General features: G+C 37.1%; 1 protein-coding gene across 3 annotated transcripts; it reads right to left on the bottom strand.

Annotated features, from left to right (window-relative positions):
- Positions 1–290: 290 nt before the first annotated feature.
- On the bottom strand, positions 291–19,212 carry pik3c3 (phosphatidylinositol 3-kinase, catalytic subunit type 3). 3 transcript variants are annotated; one of them, XM_067443823.1, is made up of 25 exons: positions 19,094–19,212; positions 11,993–12,181; positions 11,583–11,726; positions 10,321–10,450; positions 7,972–8,058; positions 7,752–7,847; positions 7,152–7,223; positions 6,874–6,978; positions 6,700–6,792; positions 6,044–6,229; positions 5,145–5,287; positions 4,822–4,900; positions 4,663–4,730; positions 4,431–4,536; positions 3,973–4,089; positions 3,741–3,872; positions 3,531–3,659; positions 3,254–3,323; positions 3,113–3,177; positions 2,563–2,647; positions 2,400–2,474; positions 2,144–2,312; positions 1,967–2,057; positions 1,743–1,868; positions 291–529 (listed from the first exon to the last, which is right to left on the bottom strand). In XM_067443823.1, exons 2-25 carry the CDS (start codon positions 12,121–12,123, stop codon positions 515–517), a joined length of 2,514 nt encoding a protein of 837 aa, XP_067299924.1. In that variant the 5' UTR covers positions 12,124–12,181; positions 19,094–19,212; the 3' UTR covers positions 291–514. The 3 variants fall into 3 exon arrangements, with proteins under 3 accessions (XP_067299924.1, XP_067299916.1, XP_067299932.1); XM_067443815.1 differs by lacking the exon at positions 19,094–19,212 and adding an exon at positions 14,164–14,609; XM_067443831.1 differs by lacking the exons at positions 10,321–10,450; positions 11,583–11,726; positions 11,993–12,181; positions 19,094–19,212 and adding an exon at positions 10,048–10,212.
- Between the last annotated feature and the right edge of the window lie 1,172 nt (positions 19,213–20,384).

Below are 20,384 nucleotides of genomic sequence, written 5' to 3'. Positions count from 1 at the left end.
TAAGCAGTTTGACTGTCTTATCCATACACAAGGACTTGTCATTCTGATGGCACTTACATGTTCATTGACACAGATATTTACTTTTGAGAGATGAACTCAGGATTTTGAGCAAGATACTAGCTTTTGCAGGTAATCTACTGTGTTTTGATATTTGTATTTGTATATTTTTTGAGAAACGCACTTACTGTTTTGCTAATGTCGAGGATGATTCAAGAAACGTACCAAAGCGACTGCAAAAAACGAATATAGACAATACTGTAAAATGAATACTGAACAGTAAACACAAATGCTAAAGTTGGAATTTTTATTGTTTTTTTTTTTTACATATACAGTTATATTATATATACAAATATATTCAGTTGAGTCAAGACCTAGTGCATTAATGGTTCATGGTGAAAACATGGTGTCACTAGTGTGGCCTTGGCACATGTCCTTTTTTTTTTCTTCGATCATTCATTGCCGTCCATCTATCTGTTGCTCTGATTATGTGAGAACCAGGCTCCATGACATCATCTCATCTGCGCCAATACTGTGGATTATAAATAAAAAACATAAGCAAAAGACCAATTTGTCAGCTATGCCAAATAATTATGGGACCGCTATTTAGCCATTTATCAGTATGTCAATAATCATGGCTGATTAACAGAAGTGGGAACGCCATTAAGGCTGGAATAGACTACATGATTTTTAAACAGTAGTCATCATACATTTGCTGACTAAATTGTTAAGAGGAGAAAAACTGGCCATCATACACCAAGTGACAGAGGATCACACAGTTGTTCAGTTCCAATTTTGATAGTCCACTTTAGACATTCTATTTACTATAAGTAACTATATCCCCCAGTTTCACAGACAAGGCCTAGGCCCCAAACTAAAATGCATGTCCGACCAGTTTTAACTGAAAGAAACTTGAATATTGTTTTGTGTCCAGTTGCACACCAGTAAGGTTTTTTTTTTCCAGGGCACGTTTATAAAAGCTACTTAAATGTCCTAATTGAACTTCTAATCCTTCTAATCTAAATTGAAGGTCTAATCCTGACTTAAACTGAGACCTGTCTGTGAAACCAGGCCTTTGTCAACTAACTCTCAATCAGTTGCAACTACGTCAACTCTCAGGTTAAATTAGGGTTAGTAAAATCGGTAACACTTCATTTTACAGCGTCATTGTTACATGTAGTTACTATAGTAACTATACATTATGCATGCATACATGGATCTAAGCCCAAACCAGACCCTAATCCTAACTCTATAGTAAGTTCATGTAGTCACGTAATATCACTCAGTATTTAAATGTATAATTACAGCCAAACAAAGACACCTTAAAATAAAGTGTAAACGTCAAATAAGTTAATATGTACTTGCAAAATTACTTGTAGTCAGTAGAATATCTGTTGGGGGACCATCACAAAGTGTTAGCAGATATTAAGCAAACTAGTAACAGCAAAGGAAAGTCTAGTAATACTCTAATGGCTGCTAGTTGGCATGTAGTTGCAAAGTTGCTTATAAATAATAAAATGTCTTCGATGGACTATCAAAGCAAAGTGTTAACAATTGTTCTGAACACAACATACTCAGAACGCTGCAGAAATGTGTGCTTCATTTCTAAGAGAAGCGTGACTAATGAAAACAATGTGTTCTAAAGTTGGCTCAAAATATCAAGCATGTTTGATATCCTCTGGATGCAATCAAAGACCGAAGCTGAAGGGAAAAAAATATTGCATTAAAAATTAAGAAATACACACCTGTGCAAATTTATGTATCTGTTCAACCACTGCAGCAAACAAAGCCCCTACACTCTCATCAATCAGACTCTGCATATAATGCACCGCTTCCTCATCCGAGAGATCCAGTCGAAACTTGTCCTGAACCTGCAGTGGACAGGCAAAGACTGAACAGGTTAAAATCTTAGTGCTCATTTTATTCTCCCTCTGAAATTTTGGGGCCACATATTTAGGCCCACACACACCTTTTTTACAGTTTTGTCAGGCTCCAGTGCAATGTCTGGGATATTTGCATCCACCATCAGAGAGAACAAATTCAGAATGAGATTGGAGTATCTGCATATATGAACCAAAGCAACAAAAAAGGTTATGATTTCAAATTAGACATACTACATATAGGAAGTAGGTCTTTTTTAACTAACCTGCGCAGGTGCAGGAAGGCAGTGTAGCACTGTTTCCTGAACTCCTGGTATTGTTCGCTCTGCATGCCCCCCATCCCTTCCACCATCTCCTTGCTCAGCTTCATAGGGGGTGGCAGGGGTTTAGGGTCCCGACCCAAAATGTACCCAAAATCGATATGAAACAGCTTTCCTGCAAGCCAGAGAGCCAGATCAGTTTGCGGCCTGTTTTTTCAGTGCATAAAGTCATTGAAAGCTGTGGTGTGTTTTTCAAGTGTACCAGTCTTTGTGAGAAGTAAATTATCTAGATGTCTGTCTCCAACCCCTAGGATGTAGGTGATGACACAATAGCCCGCTGAAAAGTATATCATGATTTAGTACACACCAATAAGGATTTGTAAATAATTAGTAAAGTACTACTGGAATCACAAACTGAAGCTCACCACAGCTTTTAACGTACGTGTCCATGACTTCAGAGCTGATGCCATATGGCCCCTTATCATTTGGAGCGTGCTTTCGGAAGAAACTCTGCATGGAGAAATGCATTTAATACGTCCACACCTTTTTGGTATGTGCCAAAGCATCTTGCACCTACAATTCTATTATATTAATGTAATACAAGTTGTGACATATTCAAGTAAAACGGCTTCTGGAATATAAGAAATTTGATTTCCTCCTTCAGGAATTTATTGGCTCATAAGTTGGGCGGACTATACGGACTCAGATCTGAATGTTTTCAGTCAGTTGTAGAGAATATATATTCCCACCCTCCGCCTAGACATACGTCATAAAGAAAACAGATGTCGTTTAGAGGGCAAGAGGATGTTAATGTTTTTGATAAGAGATTATGAAGGCATCATATGCATTTATGCAAAGATATCCTGAAGACCTTGATTAGCTGGTTCAGGAGTGATTCATTAGGGTTGGTACTAAACATTGCAGGAAGGTGACCCTCCAGAAGCAGGACTGCACAACTGTATTACATTGCATTACCTGAATGTTGCCTTCAGTCGCCAAAACCTCAGCCACAGGCACTGATTGCATAAACTGCATAAAACCTGCAGACAAATTATTAGCATCCAATGCGAAATGAAAGGGCTTTGCTCTGCACACAATAGGTGAAGCAGTACTGACCATGTTTGGTGCTGGTCGCCAGAACTTTGTATGGAGTCAACTTCAGGTCCAAATTCTCTTTCCTCAGTAACTGTTAAAGATAAGAACGTTGAGAAAGCTAACAATCAACTAACAATTTTATTACAATTCATTTTAGTGGTAGTGTTATATAAAACAACAGAGGTCTAAAAAGAAAGTGTTTTTGTGTATGTGTACAAGTATGTAAGAGAATCAATGAATACTGATATGAACTGTGTGTCCTGTTGGTACTGTGTGAGATGTAGTGAGCTCTTCGGACCTTATCCATGAGTGAAATAATCTGCAAGATGAGCTGGTCCTGTCTCAGGTCATCTCCATGTTTAAAGATCACTGGATATTGCTCCCCATCCTCTGTCTTAAAGATGAGCTTTGCTGGCATCAGAGCACTCTGAAAGAGACAAAAACTGCAGTCAGGTGCGAATGGATGCATGTGAGACTCAGTGTAATGGATATAAGTGCTACACAATACCTTAAAGAGCGTTGCAGTCTCGGGTATGATGCCTTTGATGCGGATTTGAGGTTCCAGAGGGAGAGGGATGGGCTCGATCTCTGACAGATTTACCTTCTCATTATCAGCCAACAGGCTCTGTAATCGCTCCGTCTGTCAGGGACAGTAAAAAAAAGATTATCACAACAAACTTTATAACTTTACAAAATATTCCTCATGATCTACAGCAGATTTTCAGAATGAATTTACGTACCTTTTTCTTGCGGTTTCCACTCTCTCTCTGAACAGCCTTCATGAGTTGCACTAGTCTGTCTACAAATGTCTGCTGGGAGGCCAGAAGGGAGCGCATCACTCTTACACTCTTATCACCCTGGAAACGCACATACACGTAACATTATTTTTAATATCTTCTATTTAAACACTTCACATCCATTTACACTTATCAACCAATCATATGTATAATAGGCATTCATTTGTAATATAACCAGACAAAAATCGCAAAATAAAGGCTTTCCCTTTGGTTTAATATTAAAAAAAAATAGCAAACAGATATTTAAATTGTAGTCCTATTTTACAATATTACAGATTTTGTTTTGCTCAAATAAATACAGCCTCGGTAAGGATAAGAGACATCTTTCAAAAACATGAACAGTAGTGTATATCATCAAATTAGTCTGTTGTCGGTCATGTGGGTTTAAAATGTGAAGGTACCTTGAGCAGAGCCTGACTGAACCGCCTCATTACGTTGAGGTACATTTCATGTGTTTTTGGGTCTCTCTGCTGGGTGTCCTGATCCTCACACTCCACAATTACATACCTGCAGTAGAAGACAATACCCAAACACATTTTCTTTTAGTTTTAATTCTTACATATGGAGTCGGTGAAACTGGCAAGTTGTTGTAGTCATGCAAGAACTGCAAAACACCTTAATCAAATGACTCACCAGTATAAATAGTTTGCCAGTGTGGAGTTTTTGCAGGCACGTGATATAAGGAAAGTGCACAGATCTTGCTGTGGAACACAAGTCGTACACACCGTCACACAATCTCCACATCCACTTTATTTTAAAGTTAAATGTGCTACCTTTTTATTTTACACTTACCTCTAGATTTTCACCATCTGTTCCCTCTTTGCCTTTCTGTCCACTGGGCGTCACAGTGATGGTTGATGCCATCTGGGAACTGAAAAATAAATCAGTGAGTTTTTAATTTTTTTGGTTTTTAAATTTTTAAGTGTTTAGAATTCCAGCTGTAGATACATTCTGAGCATCACTGAAATGCCCTTATGGTTTTTGGTTTTTACATTTTTAAGTGTTTAGAATTCCGGCTGTACATACATTCTGAGCATCTCTGGAAATCGCATATGCATATGTGATTCTATGAAAAGTAATGTATAAATGTTTTGAGAGAAAATGCTGCAGCTGACCTGTCCAGATCTCCTATTGTTGAGCTCTCTGCCAGAACCCCCTGACTGTCTCTCTTACTGGCAGGCTCCAAGCCACCCTGGATATCAATGAAGTTCTCATATTTCAATGCCTGTACAAGCTGGAGCAGGTACATTAGCAGATCCTACAAGGAAAGAGAGATGAGGTGTGTATGGTATGGTTATGGTATGCATCATAATTCATGCTGTAAGAAGTCAAAATAATAAAATAATCTGAATTAAATGTTTTTCTGCAGGAATCAGGTTCCTCTAGTCTAATGCATAAATCTTTTAGTTGTCCCAAAATATTCCCATTGTAATGGTGTGCCTAATTAAGGATAGTTAATATTGCATTACAAAGTATAAAATCATTTTACACATAAAGATTTGTTACCAATATCTACACCATTAACCATTTAAAAAACATGCACACAAACACATATGGGGCCAGATTTACTAACAGTTTGGGTCAATCCAAACCCTCTTTTGCTGTAAAAAAATAACTCAGGATTTACTAAAGACACGCAGCGAAACATTTGCACTGAAAAGGGATGGACAGGGTTATTTTTGCAGCTGAACTTATTGCATATGCATTTGTAGGAGTTTCCCTTTCAGATGCAATATTTATGGGAGGAGAGTATTTAAATGAATAATGCAAGGTGATTTACTAAGGTTTGCGCCTGTCTATTTACTGGTATTTGCACTATTATTTACCGCACAAACAAAACAAAAGCTCCTGGTAGATTACGTTGGTCATTATGGAAATGATCTGGCTGCACCTGTGTTCTTTAATTTGTGTGTTGTGAGTAGATCACACACAGAAGTTTCCACTCTCTTCTGTAATTTCTTTGAGCACTTACAATAATTTGCCCTGTTTAGTAAATCTGGCCCATTGACTTTACCTCATCGTCAGCCTGCTGCAGCCTCGCTACAGCATAGCGTCTGACTGTGGGGTTGGAGAACTGAGAGGACAGCAGCTCCAGGGAATCCTCCACATCCATCGGTCGCCACTTTCCCAGCAGTTCCAGGGCCTGTTTGGCCTCCTGGGGCAGATCCCAGTTCACACACTTCAGGAACTTAGTCAAAGCCTAAAAACAGACCCACAATGAGACCCAGAGCCTTGGACACAGAGTAAGACTGAGACACCGCCCTACTACCAATGGGGCAACACTTGTGAACATGAACATCATTTCAAAAGTTTGCAGTTTGCAATTTTTTTTTCCTCTTATGCTCACCAAGACTGCATTTATTTAAATAAAAAAAAAAAATTAAAAAAAAATTAAAACAGTAATATTGTGAAACAACAGTTTTTTGTTTTATATATTTTAAAATGTAATTTATTCCTGTGATGGCAAAAATAAAATTCAATTCAGGATTCTTTGATTTTAAAAAAAGTTTGAAAGAAAAGCATATTTGAAATTGTGATTATTTGAAACATTTTAAAAGTCTTTACTGTCACTTTTGATCAATTTAATGCATCTTTGCTGAATAAAAGCATTCATTTCATTCTTACTGAATGAAACCGAAACCTTAGAATGGTAGTGTTCATGGCTCTCACCTTTTCTTGAGTGGTGAGGTAGTATCTAAACTTCCACACTAGGTCTTGTTCCTCAGAGCTTAGCTGTTTAGTGGGTGGGTAGCTCACTATGATCTATGACAGATAAATGTATCCATATTAAAAACACATCTGCCGAGATGTCTTTTGGAATTGTTTTTTCTACTCATCACTAACATTGAGTTGATCACGTGTGGCTGCATTAGGTTTGAGATCGTGGTCAGACGGTCCGCTGCGCAAACTACGGGCCAGTTTATGATGCTTACTCTCCACAAGGTTCTCCTGCAACAGAACACCAGCACCATTAAGCACCAAATTTGTAATTTTATATCAAAAAGTATTTTTACATTATCAAGTGCCAAAATGTTTACCACCATTGTGTTTAAGACAGACATTTATCAGAGATTCTCAAACCCATGACCCCAAGTGAACTGACTTTTTTTTGTCCCACTCACCATGCACATCTGAGGGTCGGGGACTTTCACAATATCTGAACTGGTTGGCAAAGGGGAGGAATCATCAGCATCCTGAAAAGAGAGTCACTAAAATTTACCTGGGCTTTTAACTACTCTCCTTTTCAAAAAATGTAACAATCACTGATCTAAAGTCAAAATCAAATAGCATTCACAACCCATTTTACTTCTTTGACGAAACAAAACATTACAAAACAAAACAAATAGTTTTTACCCATCTGAAAATTATAGGATTGTTAAAGTAATTATTTCCAACTGCAAATTAGCAGTTCATTCTGTGTGACAGCTTTCCAACATTTTTTAAATAAATGTTATTACATATTACATTAACCACATTAAATTACTTTTTAGCAAATAGCAAGATTTTTTTAAACTGCTTTCCTAACAAATGCTAAAAAAATGCTTAAAAAGTGTTTTGGCTATTGGTTAACATCAATATCACAGCCTAGTAAACAATTTTTGTTTTAAGTGAAGCAAGGCTGACACATTTTGTTGAATCATACATTAACAGGGAAAGTAAAAAGGGTTAAATACATTCAATATTGACTCTGTAGCCAAAAATGCAGTAAAAAATAATTATACCTTTTCGTAATAGACAATGCTGTATTCTCGTTCGCAACTTTTGACACGGGGGAATTCCACCATTAGGTACATAAAATTAGAGCTACGTTTCTCACTCTGTAGAGAAAAACAAAAAAAATGTGTTGACATGTTTGCGTTTTTTTTGTTTGGGCTTTACAAAGAGGTTACATAAATTACAGTAATGTCATATCGTGACAAGGTTTACCCCAAACCCACTCACCTCATTGATCATCTCAATCTCTCTGAAGGTCAAGCGATCCAGCCAGTCTACTTTAACCATGTGACCCTGACGATGAGCTTTTGTTAACTGGGAGAGATAGAGAGAAAGGCAAAGAAGAGAGGAAAACTTAAAGAAAAATACATGTTTTGAAGACCAGTAACACTAAGACCTTGTGCGCACAATCCTTTAGCCAATCATATGACAGCGGCATGTCAGACAGCAAGAGCCTCACACACAAAAACGCCCATTAGCAAAGGATATTCAGTGGGTGCAAGTACAAAGTAGTAGCACACTAAGATGACTCAGCCCATTCTAAACAAACAGTTAGTAATAGTTAGTACAATAACACATCTCATCTAAAGGCCACCAAGAGTCTAAGAGGACTTTGTTTAACCAGCCATACTTGTGTTTTAGTGGCTAAATATAATGTCCATAACATTTCAAGGAATGTTCCCAGTTCAAAACAAGTTAAGCTTTGTCAATGACACAACAGCGTCCACAACGAATCATTCAGTTTTTCCAGCACAACAATCTTTTCATTTAATCAGTAGATTTTTCTAAATTGTCGGCATGATGAAGGACTGTTTGGATGAACGTCTGGTTATACATTACAGACACGATTGTTGTGAACAGAGGTTTTGGCAACTTTTACATGGTCAAAACATGAGTTGAAAGATTAAGTTATAAGACACTGTTAAAAGTTGTCTAGTTGTATTTGACCGGACATATTTTTTTAAAACTAATTCATAGTAGACCTGCATGATTCTGGATACATTTTGTCAGAATTGATTTGTTTAAAATAGAGATCCCAATTCTCCCACAATTATGAATAGACAACTAAACAAAATGACACAAAATATACGAGAGGTTCTGATAAAATATAAATTGCTACAGTCTATTTAAAAAAAAAAGGTACACTATGTAATATTTTTTGCAGTAAAATATCCAAAAACCACCAGGCCAGTGTTATATATTTTGTTCAGCTGAGTTCTTACAATATCCCAAATGTTTACAACAATTTGATAATTGTGAGAAAATTTCTATTTCAACCAAGGAGCCAGGACGTCTGAGCATAGCGTCTGAGGGAGTCGCCCGTAAATTGCGTCAATATCTGCGTTACCCTCAGTTTCCGGTTTTATTTGTCAGAAATGCTTTACTCTTAGCTTTACGCTGAGTGAATGCACAGAGTAACGTTATAACATCATTTTCAACACACTTAATTGTATCTACGATGATAAAAAGAGCTGCGCTACCTCATACTCATGACCGGAAATGTAGAAATGGTGCCTGCAAATGTGTCACTAAAAGTCCCGCTGCTCGCGAGCCGTGTGTTTGCGTAACAATCGCTCCAGCAGCCTTGCTCAGTTCTGCTTCATACTACAGTAATGTTAATAACCGCATCTATGAACATGATTTCTGCCTGAGTCCTAGCCCAATTCTTTTCCACCGTCCACATTTCTATAGTCTGTGATGGACTGAATTATTGTAACACAGGAATAATGGTACCGTGTGGTTGAAAAGAATGTTTGTGAAGCGGTTTCATACCTATACATGACAACTGCTCTCTCTGGGTCAGTGACAACACCAATGCAGTTTTGGATGTTCACTGGGATTGTACTTGTCAAAGATTTAATACACATAGAGCCGGATGCTTGTCATATAGGAATAAGATGGCATGGGTGTTTAAATCGATACTGTGATTTTTTTTCAATTAAATCATGTAGCTCTAATTTACAGTGTCATAAAAAAAAAATCCGACACCTCAATTCCCTGAACACTTGGTGTGCTTTATTGCTACACATAAATTCTCAAAAACAAAAATGTATATAAAATGTTAAATAATAAAATTGGTAAGGGCAAGCAATGTCCAAAATGTCAGTGCCTGAAAGTCCAAAACACACAGAAAATAATATAATTATCCTATTTATGAAAATGTGGGTGAAAAAGTATGGAACCCATCTTATATCTTGCCCAAAAATATGAGACAAGCACACGCTCATACACACACACACACACACACACACACACACACACACATACATTCAGCATTCCTGTCCCGTTTTCTCTCATACTCACGTCACTAAGTATCTCCAGGTCTGGGCCCTGGAACAGAGGGCAGTTAAAACATGTCCTTTTAGAGAACACAACCACTTGCGCACACACTCCCCAAACATTCTCATTCTTTCCACAAACTGGGTAATCTATAAACACAAACAGCATATCCATCTATCCCACCCTGCCACCCACTTTTCATTTAACATATCCCTCATGTACTTTAACTGTCCACAAGCATATTTCTCGCCGTTCTGTCTCAGCTGGGCTTCTCCACTCCCCAATCCCTCAACTGACCTTGGCCAGGCGGCCCATCTGGTCCTCTGACAGAGTGCTGCTGGTCCTTCCTGGTGTACTAGTGGGCTCACTGCCATCACCTTCCACACCCGGCCACACCTTCAGATCATGCATGCCCTGCCGGAACATTCTGGCAGACAGAGGGAGAGAAGGAAAGAGATGAAGAAGGATAAGGTGGAATAATAAATGCAAAAAAGGGGAAGTTTACAAACTTTTGTGGAAATGTCACAAAATAAATCTACTTTGTCTCTAATCATCTGATAATCTCTTCCCTAAATTATTAATAACACCTCTTTGACTATTTTAACATACACAGATTTCTATGAATTCACAGATTCTAAATATACTGGTTATATGTAACTTAAATTCTAGAATACAATGAAATTATCGTGGGAGTAAAGATATGAAGAATTATATGTATTCTGAATAAAAATTTCTTTGTATGCGAAAATAAGTATTTGGCGTTACCATAATTGCGAGAGTACTGTTTCTTGTTAGAGTCCTGTCAAAAATGACAGAGTCAGCTAACTAAAGAATGTAGAAAACTCGGCATGGCATCCTAAAGCATAATTGGTAAATAGCTAAGAAAGCATTCTTTTCAAGACCTAGAAGCAGGATGCCTAATCTAAATTTAATATATGTTTTCTAAAATATATCGTCCAATTGCTCTCCAAAACTAAAGTGTATGTAGCAGAGATTGGTGGGCCAGAATTGCACTTCAATTCACATGTACAGTACCAATCAAGTTCTTTCCTCTTTTTTTTTTTTTTTTTACATTTTTGATAGAAGTTTTGAAATAAATAAATGTAATTGCTTCCTGTGATGCCAAAGCTGAATTTTCAGCAGGCATGTGGTAAATGTTTGTGGAAACCGTTATGCGTTTTTTTAGGATTATTTGATGAACAGAAAGTTCTAAAGAACAGCATATTTATTTTATATAGAATTATTTTGTAGCATTATAATCCTCTCTTTACTGCACTTTTGATCAATTTAATGCAGAAATTTAAGTTTAATGCAGATCAATTTAAGGCAATTTAATGCAGAAAACATACATATTTTCATTAAACTTTTGAACAGTTTTGTATGTAAGAAATATTTGTAACTGATCATGAAAGTAGACATATTTAAATGTTTTCAAAACAATTATTTTTATATTCAACAGACTATTTAAGATTTGCACCACCTCTTTTAGCTAAAGAGCTCAATCACATGACATCCAGTTGTTTGCATGAAGGCTAATGAAGTACAAAACCCCCATTTACCCATATTTCCCAAACAGGGTGACTGTAGTGCCCCCAACAGGTGTGGCACGGCCGGGTCCATACACATCCCAAACAGTTAGAGTCACCTGGGCGCTCTGAGGCAGGTCAGGGTACTTCACTGGCAGCCTAAGCCACTCATTCCAGCTACGATGAACAAAAGACAAGATTAATATTGTGACGGAACATGACATGAGTACAGTCAACCAGTACAGCCAAATTAAGAAAATTTATTATATTTGTACATATTTGAGAGGATTATAGATTAGCGAAATCTATAGGCTATATACCTCTGCGACACATCTCTGGCATATTTTGTTTGGTTTCCTGCTTTGACTCATAAGTGGGTCACACTTGGGTAAAGTGAGCCACAGTGTGAGATACATAGATTAACCGTTGTTAAATGTACTCACTTCCAGCGAGTGCTGAAGGCCTTGTAAGACGTTCGTACTGGCAGAGCGAGAGGCTTTCCCTCAGCAAACACCTGACAGGTGACGTACAGGTCGGAGCAGCTCTCTTGATAGAGTCCTGAGAATCGCAGCATGGGGTCCTCGAGCAGAGTTTTATAGCTTTTCTGTTCTCTCTTGCCCTCCAGACTGCCTCTGCAAAAGCAAACACAAAATAAATGCTATTTCTTCTCAGTCAGAACACAACGCAATGTCAAGATATTTGGGTCTGAATGTCAGCAGAGTTACAAAACTATTTGGCCAAGGATTTCCATGACTTTTCCACTGCACATTATATTCACTTGCTAGTTGTTAGTACTGTCATTTGTGGATGTCCTTTCCATACAATGAAAGTGAATGGTGAGTGAGGCTAATAAAGGCAAATGATGATAACATTTAGATATGTTTATAGTATCGTTCAAAAGTTTGGGATCTTTAAAGGGTTTGTTCACCCAAAATTGAAATTGATGTCATTAATGACTCACCCCAATGTCATTCCACACCTGTGAGATGTTCATCTTTAGAACACATATTAAGATATTTTATATTTAGTCCGAGAGCGTATCTAAGTGTAGGCACACTATACTGTCCATGTCCAGAAAGGGAATAAAAACATCATCAAAGTAGTCCATATGTGACATCAGTTAGTTAATTAGAATCTCTTGAAGCAATGAAAATACATTTTGTTCCAAAAATAACCAAAAACTACGCCTTTATTCAGCATTGTCTTCTCTTCCGCATTTGTTTTCAAATCTCAAATAAAGATTTAAATGGTTATGAATCAGCGTATTGATTCATTATTTGGATCGCCAATGTCACGTGATTTCAGCAGTTTGACACGCGATCCAAAAAAATTAATCAATAAGTGTGGAACAACATTAGGGTAAGTCATTAATGACAAATTTCCTTTTTGGGTGAACTAACCCTTTAAATGTCCAATGCTTGTAAAAAAATACAGTAAAACAGCAATATTGTGAAATATTTTTACAATTTAAAATGAACAGTTTTCTACTTAAAATTTCATAGATTTTTTTAAAATAAATGTCTTTTTTAGAATGTAATTTATTCCTGTGAAAGTGAAGCTGAATTTTCAGCATTCTCCAGTCTTCAGCGTCACATGATCTTTCAGAAATAATTTTAATTTGCTGATTTAGAGCTCAAAACAAATTTTGATCACAGTTGAAAAACATTTAGCTGCCTAATAGTTTTGTGGAAGAAACCATGATTATTTTTTCAGAATTCTGCACACACTTTTAAAAAATGTTTTTGGTAATTTAGACGTTGTTTATACAATCTTCAGCATTTATTTTTTTAACTTCCTGTTTACGACACCTCCTCACCTCAGACTTAAATTAAATGTGTATTCTTTCAAATATCTTATTTTGTGTACAGAACAAGAAATAAACTCAATATAGTTTGGAACAACTTGAGGGTGAGTAAATGATGACAATTTTTTTTTTTTTTTTGTGAACTATCCCTTTAAGAAGGTCAGCCCTGTCAAATTATCCCGTTATTTCAAGTGCTTTACATGGTGATAGCTCTTCTTCATGCAGTTTGGTTTCAATGTCTTGTGATGAGGACATGATGTCTTACGCAAGTTGCTTACTGGCACCCTGGGATTGTTCTGTCCTTCTAACGTAATGCAACGCACAGTGAAATTAAACTGATTCCATTATGCGCGTGTGAGCAGCGGACAAAAACTAGCGGTCAGAATAATCATTTATGATCTTTATTTATGATCCACAAGCGGACAGAGACTCGTTAAGATCGAGGGCAAAAGGAGAATGATGTCAAAAGACAGATGACAGCCCTAAAACACAGAAGCTCTCGCTGGACTCGTGTTAACACTTTATTCTTCTGACTCATAGTGTTGCCATGCTAGCTTTGGTAAACATCACAAAAACAACGATTTAATATAGGGAAAGGAAAATTCTTCCTTTTTGAATTTAAAATAAAAATGTACTACATTATGTAACCTACATTGGCTGATTTTAAATCCATATATTATATCGAGTAGACAGATGCATAACACATCTTTCAATAATACGAGCGATAATCTGTTACTCGATCTCTGTTGACATTCTGCTGGGTTTGACAGTTCTGCAAAGACAATGACTAAGGTCCACAAACATACTCACATTTTCAGTTGGACGTTTATGTCCAAATCGCAACTGTACACATAGTTAAACTTGTCTGTATCCATCTTCAGTAATCGACGAAGTGTTATGCAAAACCGTAGTGAATAAAACGAAACGCATATAAAAGAAAAATGCAGATTTGTCAGGCGGTGGGAGATCAACTGCAAGGCCTGTAGCAAAGACCCTGCTCTGAATCTGCTGGAGTTTTTGCTTTTCGCAACAGTTTATACTCTTGATGTAACTTCGCCAGATTAATGACAACCAATATGGCCCGTCAAAATATTAGCAGTCTTAATTTAAGACAATAATAAAGTTATAAAGCACATCTGACAGGTCTTCATCGCGTCCGCTTTTAGAAAGGAAAACATTAAAATCAGGCGTAAATAATCGATGTCATGTTGTTCGATCGCCGCAGCGTCTTGTTTGGACTGAGCGGATCAGAAATGGCTTATTTGGTCTGGTGAATCTTTGCGGCTTCCTGTTTGGTTTAAGAACGGATAGTAAAAGAGGACAAATTTTGTAAGACGTTTAAAAGTCCTCTGGAATTGCATATTAGTTGCACGATAACAATAGTTATTTGCATTGATAATTCGGAATTTAAAGTGAATTAAGGCAAGTTAAGATCATAAAATTCTCTCTTTTTTGTTGATAAAAATCATCTGACTTAGTTTCATTTGTTTAAATAGGCTGTTTAGTCTAATTAATTTAATTATATACTACATTTCATAAATCTCATTGAAGATGATGCATTCATTATGCCATGTGATTTTGTAATTTTAATCGCATACTATTGTGGTCTATATCTGTAGCTTGTACAATAAGGGTCCCTCCCATGTCCCATCGTGTTCTTGGTAGAATGATGTTAGAAAGAACTATGAATAGTTATTTCTGCATTTAAGGTAGGCCTTGGGAAAGTCTATATAGCAGGTCAAATAAAATGTTTCCAATTAAAAATTATTTACATGCATAATCATATTTTGGGACATTAATGAGAATCAAGGTGGATGAAGATGAAACAGAAGTTTACATTTATGGTAAAAAGAAGTATGAGGCCTTATGATAATCTGTTTGTTTATCCAATGAATTCTGAAAGTCTTTGATCTACAATAAATTAATATGCATGACACAAATTATATAAACTGTTTATCTGATCAATAAACTTTCAAAGCTGTGAACAATACCACTTTTTTGCGTGTCTCATTCTTCCTATGTGAGACCACATGCAAATTATCTTAAGCAGCAGATGGAACAACAGAGTGAAGTTTGTGGAAAGAAGACATTAAATAATGAATACATTTTTCTTACAATAGCCTATCAGGCATAGCATTATGATGACCTTTCTGTTGGTCTCCCTTTTGATGCCAAAACTGCCCTGACCCTTCGAGGCATGGACTCCACTAGAACCCTGAATGTGTTGTGGTATCTGGCACCAAGATGTTAGCAGCATGCCCTTTAAGGCATGGAAGTTGCGAGGTGGATCAGACTTGTTTGTTCAGCACATCCCACAGATGCTCAACTGGATTGGGAAATCTGGAGGCCAAGTCAACACCACAAACTCGTTGTGCTCCTCAAACCATTCCTGAACCATTTTTGCTTTGTGGCAGGGCGCATAATCCTTCATAAAGAGGCTATAGCCACCAGGAAATACCGTTTCCATGAAAGGATGTACGTTGTCTGCATCAATGCATTGTACGTAAGTAATATCCACATGGATGGCAAGAACCAAGGTTTCCCAGCAGAAGATTGCTCAAAGCATCAGTGCCTCCCCCGGCTTGCCTTCTTCCCATAGTGTATCCTGGTGCCGTGTGTTCCACACGTAAGCAACGCACCCGGCCATCCAAGTGATGTAAACGAAAATGTGATGCATCAGGCCACCTTCTTCCATTGCTCCGTGGTCCAGTTCTGATGCTCATATGCCCACTGTTGGCAATTTGGTGGACAGGGGTTGCATGGGCACGCTGACTGGTCTATGCTATGCAGCCTCATATGCAAAACCAACTGTAATGCACTGTGTATTCTGACACCTTTCTATCAGAACCAGCATTAACTTGCTCGTCTGTTGATTTGACCACACATGCCAGCCTATGTGCATCAATGACCCGCCTATGACCCTGTCGCCAGTTCACTGTAAAATCAGTTCACTGTTCCTTCCTTGGACCACTTTGGATAGATACTGACCACTGCAGAATGGGAACACCCCACAAGAGCTGCAGTTTTGTAAATGCTCTGACCCAGTCGTCTAGTCATCACAATTTGGCCCTTGCCAAACTCTCTAAAATCCTTATGCCTGCCCATTTTTCCTGCTTCTAACTTTAAGGACAAAATGTTCAATTGCTCCTTAATATAGGAGATAATCAGTGTTATTTACTTCACCTGTCATAACGTTATGCCTGATTGCTCTATATTAAGAATTTGCCAATAAAAGAGGTTCATAACCATTGTTTATACATAAAACTCAACTCGTGTGATTTTTTTTTAAACAAGTTCGGATCGTTATCTTCGTCAGCAATTCTGCACAACACGTGGACAACTCATTTGCAATTGCTATCTGTCTTTTGGGTGCATGAACATGTTCTTCTAGTATGTTCTCCAATGCAATCAACATTTTATTGGTGTGCTTGTGTATATAGGCACCAAAATAGGTTGTACTTCCTAAAAACCTCATCTCTCTTCACATAAAGTGTTTCTTGCCATCATTTGTGAGGGCCGAAAAGAAACACGGCAATAAAATTATTGAAAAAACAAGCTGTTCTTGCTTTTAATTTACATTCGTTGGCAGCTTGGCATCCGATTACTTGCATCCAAAACTTAGTGCAACCTTAGGTCCCCCCTGCACATTAGTGTGTGGTTATGTAATAAATGCTGATGAGTCAGACTGCACAACAGAACAGGACCGCAGTCCATTACATCCTCCGCTCGGGACTCTAGAGCTGTTAAAGAGGACAAGGCTCATTGCCACCCCTCATGTGTTCCGAACACTCACAGAGGGGGCTCTGCTTTCTTGCTCCCAAGTTTAAGGCCACATTCCTTTTAGTTGAAGCCAAAGGGCAGATGCACTCTTGGGATGATTGGGAAAGTTTTGTATTCAGAAACTGCTTTTGACCAATCAATAATTGCTCATATAATGGATTGAGTATTTGTATCTGCTCAACCCGGAATTCTGTGCAAATCTATGTATCTAATTAGTAAAAAATTAGAACCGCAAAGGTACATATTGGTACCAAAACTACATACAAGTATCTAAACATTAGAATTAGATTAGATTAAAATAAAGTTTTTCAAGTGTCCCAATGACAATGTTGTTGTTTTTCAGATAGTATAGGGCAGACTGTATTCATGCGTCTGTGGAATCAGAAGATTAATTCAAATTAAATTATGATTTATAAACAAAGTTTGGAGGAACATGTTCAAATTGCCTATTCAATCAGTACGAGAAAAAATCTGTGCTCTGAGCACACAGCATGCTAAATGTTCATGCATTTTATTAATTTTATCTGATTATTTATAAGTGTGAACTTGAGAACAAAAACGAAAATTGGCTTTATGTGAGGCTCGATTGAACAAGTGCGTATTATTTAGGTTTAAATTGTATACATCACTGATTCGCAACAAGGGGTATTTAGAAAAGTTTGCTTTGTTGAGCAATGACTTTATGAATAAAATATATCAGGCAATACAAATAAAACATTGAAATCTATATTTATATTCATATACACAAAGAAATATTTTCATTACCTACTCTCTGCCCTGTTGCCTAAGCTTAAGCTCACTGTTACATGCAAAATATTGTTTTCTATCTTAAAATATGTCAATGCCATTGTTTTGTCTCAAGATGCACACCAGTAATGTTTTTTTAATGACACATTCATAAAATTTAAGGCCTAATCCTGGTTTAGTCTAAGCCCTGTCTGTGAAAGCTGGCCAATATGTTTTAAATGTGTTTGTATTGTAATTTAAATGTGTAATGACAAATGTGTTGCAACTTTGTATTGCATTTCACTTCAACAACAGGTTTTGTTTTTAAATGTGCTAACTGGTCCAACATTAATGCATTCAGTTGCTTTTTAATTGGATTTGAGGACGACACACAACTCATCTTATTCATACTTTAAACAGCAATACACTCTTTTACCTATTTCCTAAAAATTATGTCATACGCAAATAATCCTATTTTCCTAGAATTGCATTACTGGCTAGTGGCTACATATGACATAAGTTGGGAAGCAGTGGGATAGGTTACCTAAGGTTTTAACTGATTTAACATAATTCAGGAAATGTGCATCTGAAAACCAAACCTGTTGAAGTTTACCTGTTGAATATACTCATACATACATACCGGGATTTTTTGTTATTTCTTCCTTTCAACAACAACTACCACAAAATAAGAACTCCTGCCCAATGGTAATTCTGGCAATTTCTCAGATCTTTTTTTGACAAAAATCATGTCCTATGAGGCAAAAACGTTTAAACAGGACACCAGTTCTAAAGGGAAGAACAAGGTCAGAATGCCCGGCCAGAGCAGAGTAGAGACTGTGAGTCACTTTGTCCAAACTGAGGCGCAAGTCAGAACCATAGAGCAGTAGGACAACATGCAGTACACAGGGAAGGGTTTTCAACACCTTTCAGACTACTGTGGGGTGACACAACCATTAATGCTACAAACAGACTTTGTGGTGCCCTAGGGTCTCCTTTGAAAACGCCTGTTTCTTCTATCGCAAGTTTTTCCATCTTGATAGCAAAGATGACGAGAGATGAGCTAATGTGCGAACTAGTATGTAATGTTTGGTTCTGGCTCAAATAGCGTTACCTTCTCGGCATCCGCTCAAAGCCTAATCCCTCGCGCTCGACACCTACCTAGAATCCTTCCTCAACAACAAAAAAGCATTTCAGGAATATTACATATTCATCTTCTCTGGTCATAAACACTCACACCTGCAGCAGTTGCGCAATAAAAGTCCAAATCTGCCTTTATGAGCTTCCTCCTGCTGATGAACATCTTCAGCTGGACCAGGCCCATGTGAGGTCATCACAGCCATGACATCATCAGCATGAGCTCGGTCCAAAGAAGCAGACGAGGGTCACGGCAACCTGATGGCCACAGTTGTGACGGATGCCTGTTTGTGTGTTTGAAGATCACCTAGTAACCACTTGGTAGCTAATGTTGAGAACATCCAATTGACCATCCGCAGTTTTATGGATGTGTGGTCAAAACATATCGGTAGGCTAATTTACTCTATCCCAAAAATAATTAAGATTTGTGACTTTTAAAAAAAGTGTCTCATGTTTGCCAAGGCTGCATTTTTGTCCAAAAATACAGTAAAATTAAAATAATCATTACAATAATAAAACAAAGTTTTCTATTTTTATATATTTTAAAAGGTAATTTATTCTTGTGACGGCAAAGCTGGATTTTCAGCATCATTACACAGTCTTCAGTGTCACTACAGTGTCACACGATCCTTCGCAAATCATAATAATATGCTTATTTGGTAATAATAATAAATGTTTCTTATTGTCATGTTGAAAAAGTTTTTGTTGTTTCCTCATTTTGTGGGCACATAGCCTACCATTCTTTTTATTTATTTTTTATTTTTATTGTACTTTGATTCAGTAAGGACGCATTAAATTAATCAAATCTGACAATAATGATTTCTATTTCAAATAAAGTTTCTTTTGAACTTTTTACTAATCGAAGAACATTTACAAATATTAGTCAGCAAAAACTTTTCCAACATTGATAATGATAAGAAAAAATTGTGATTATTCATTATTAATTGAGCACCAGTAATAACTAATAATAATTTAGCACCAAATCACCATATTAAAATAGATTTCTGAAGGATCATGTGACACTGAAGACTGGAGTAATGGCTGCTGAAAATTCTCTTTTGCATCACAGGAATAAATTACATTTTAAAATACATTAATATAGAAAAAAGTTATTTTAGATTATAATCATATTTTGTTATTGTTAATACTGCATTTTTTTTAATCAAATAAATGCAGCCTCGTTGAGCATATTTAAAATATATATATTATTAGGCGCATCCATCAAAACCCAGATGAACACCTGATAATCTTTAACTGACAATTCATGCTATCCATAATTGTTCTGCGTCCTGTCTCATGTCATGCTCTTTCTCTCTCACTCACTTCCCCACCTCTCTTAGTCATCTCTGGATGTGTCAGAATTTCTATAGTTTTTCAAGGTCATGCCCAGT

Source organism: Pseudorasbora parva, chromosome 1 (assembly GCF_024679245.1).
Source record: "Pseudorasbora parva isolate DD20220531a chromosome 1, ASM2467924v1, whole genome shotgun sequence".
In the NCBI taxonomy this organism is placed as follows: Eukaryota; Metazoa; Chordata; class Actinopteri; order Cypriniformes; family Gobionidae; genus Pseudorasbora; species Pseudorasbora parva.
Note: the sequence above shows the minus strand (reverse complement) of the source record. Positions and strands in the feature narration are given on the sequence as shown.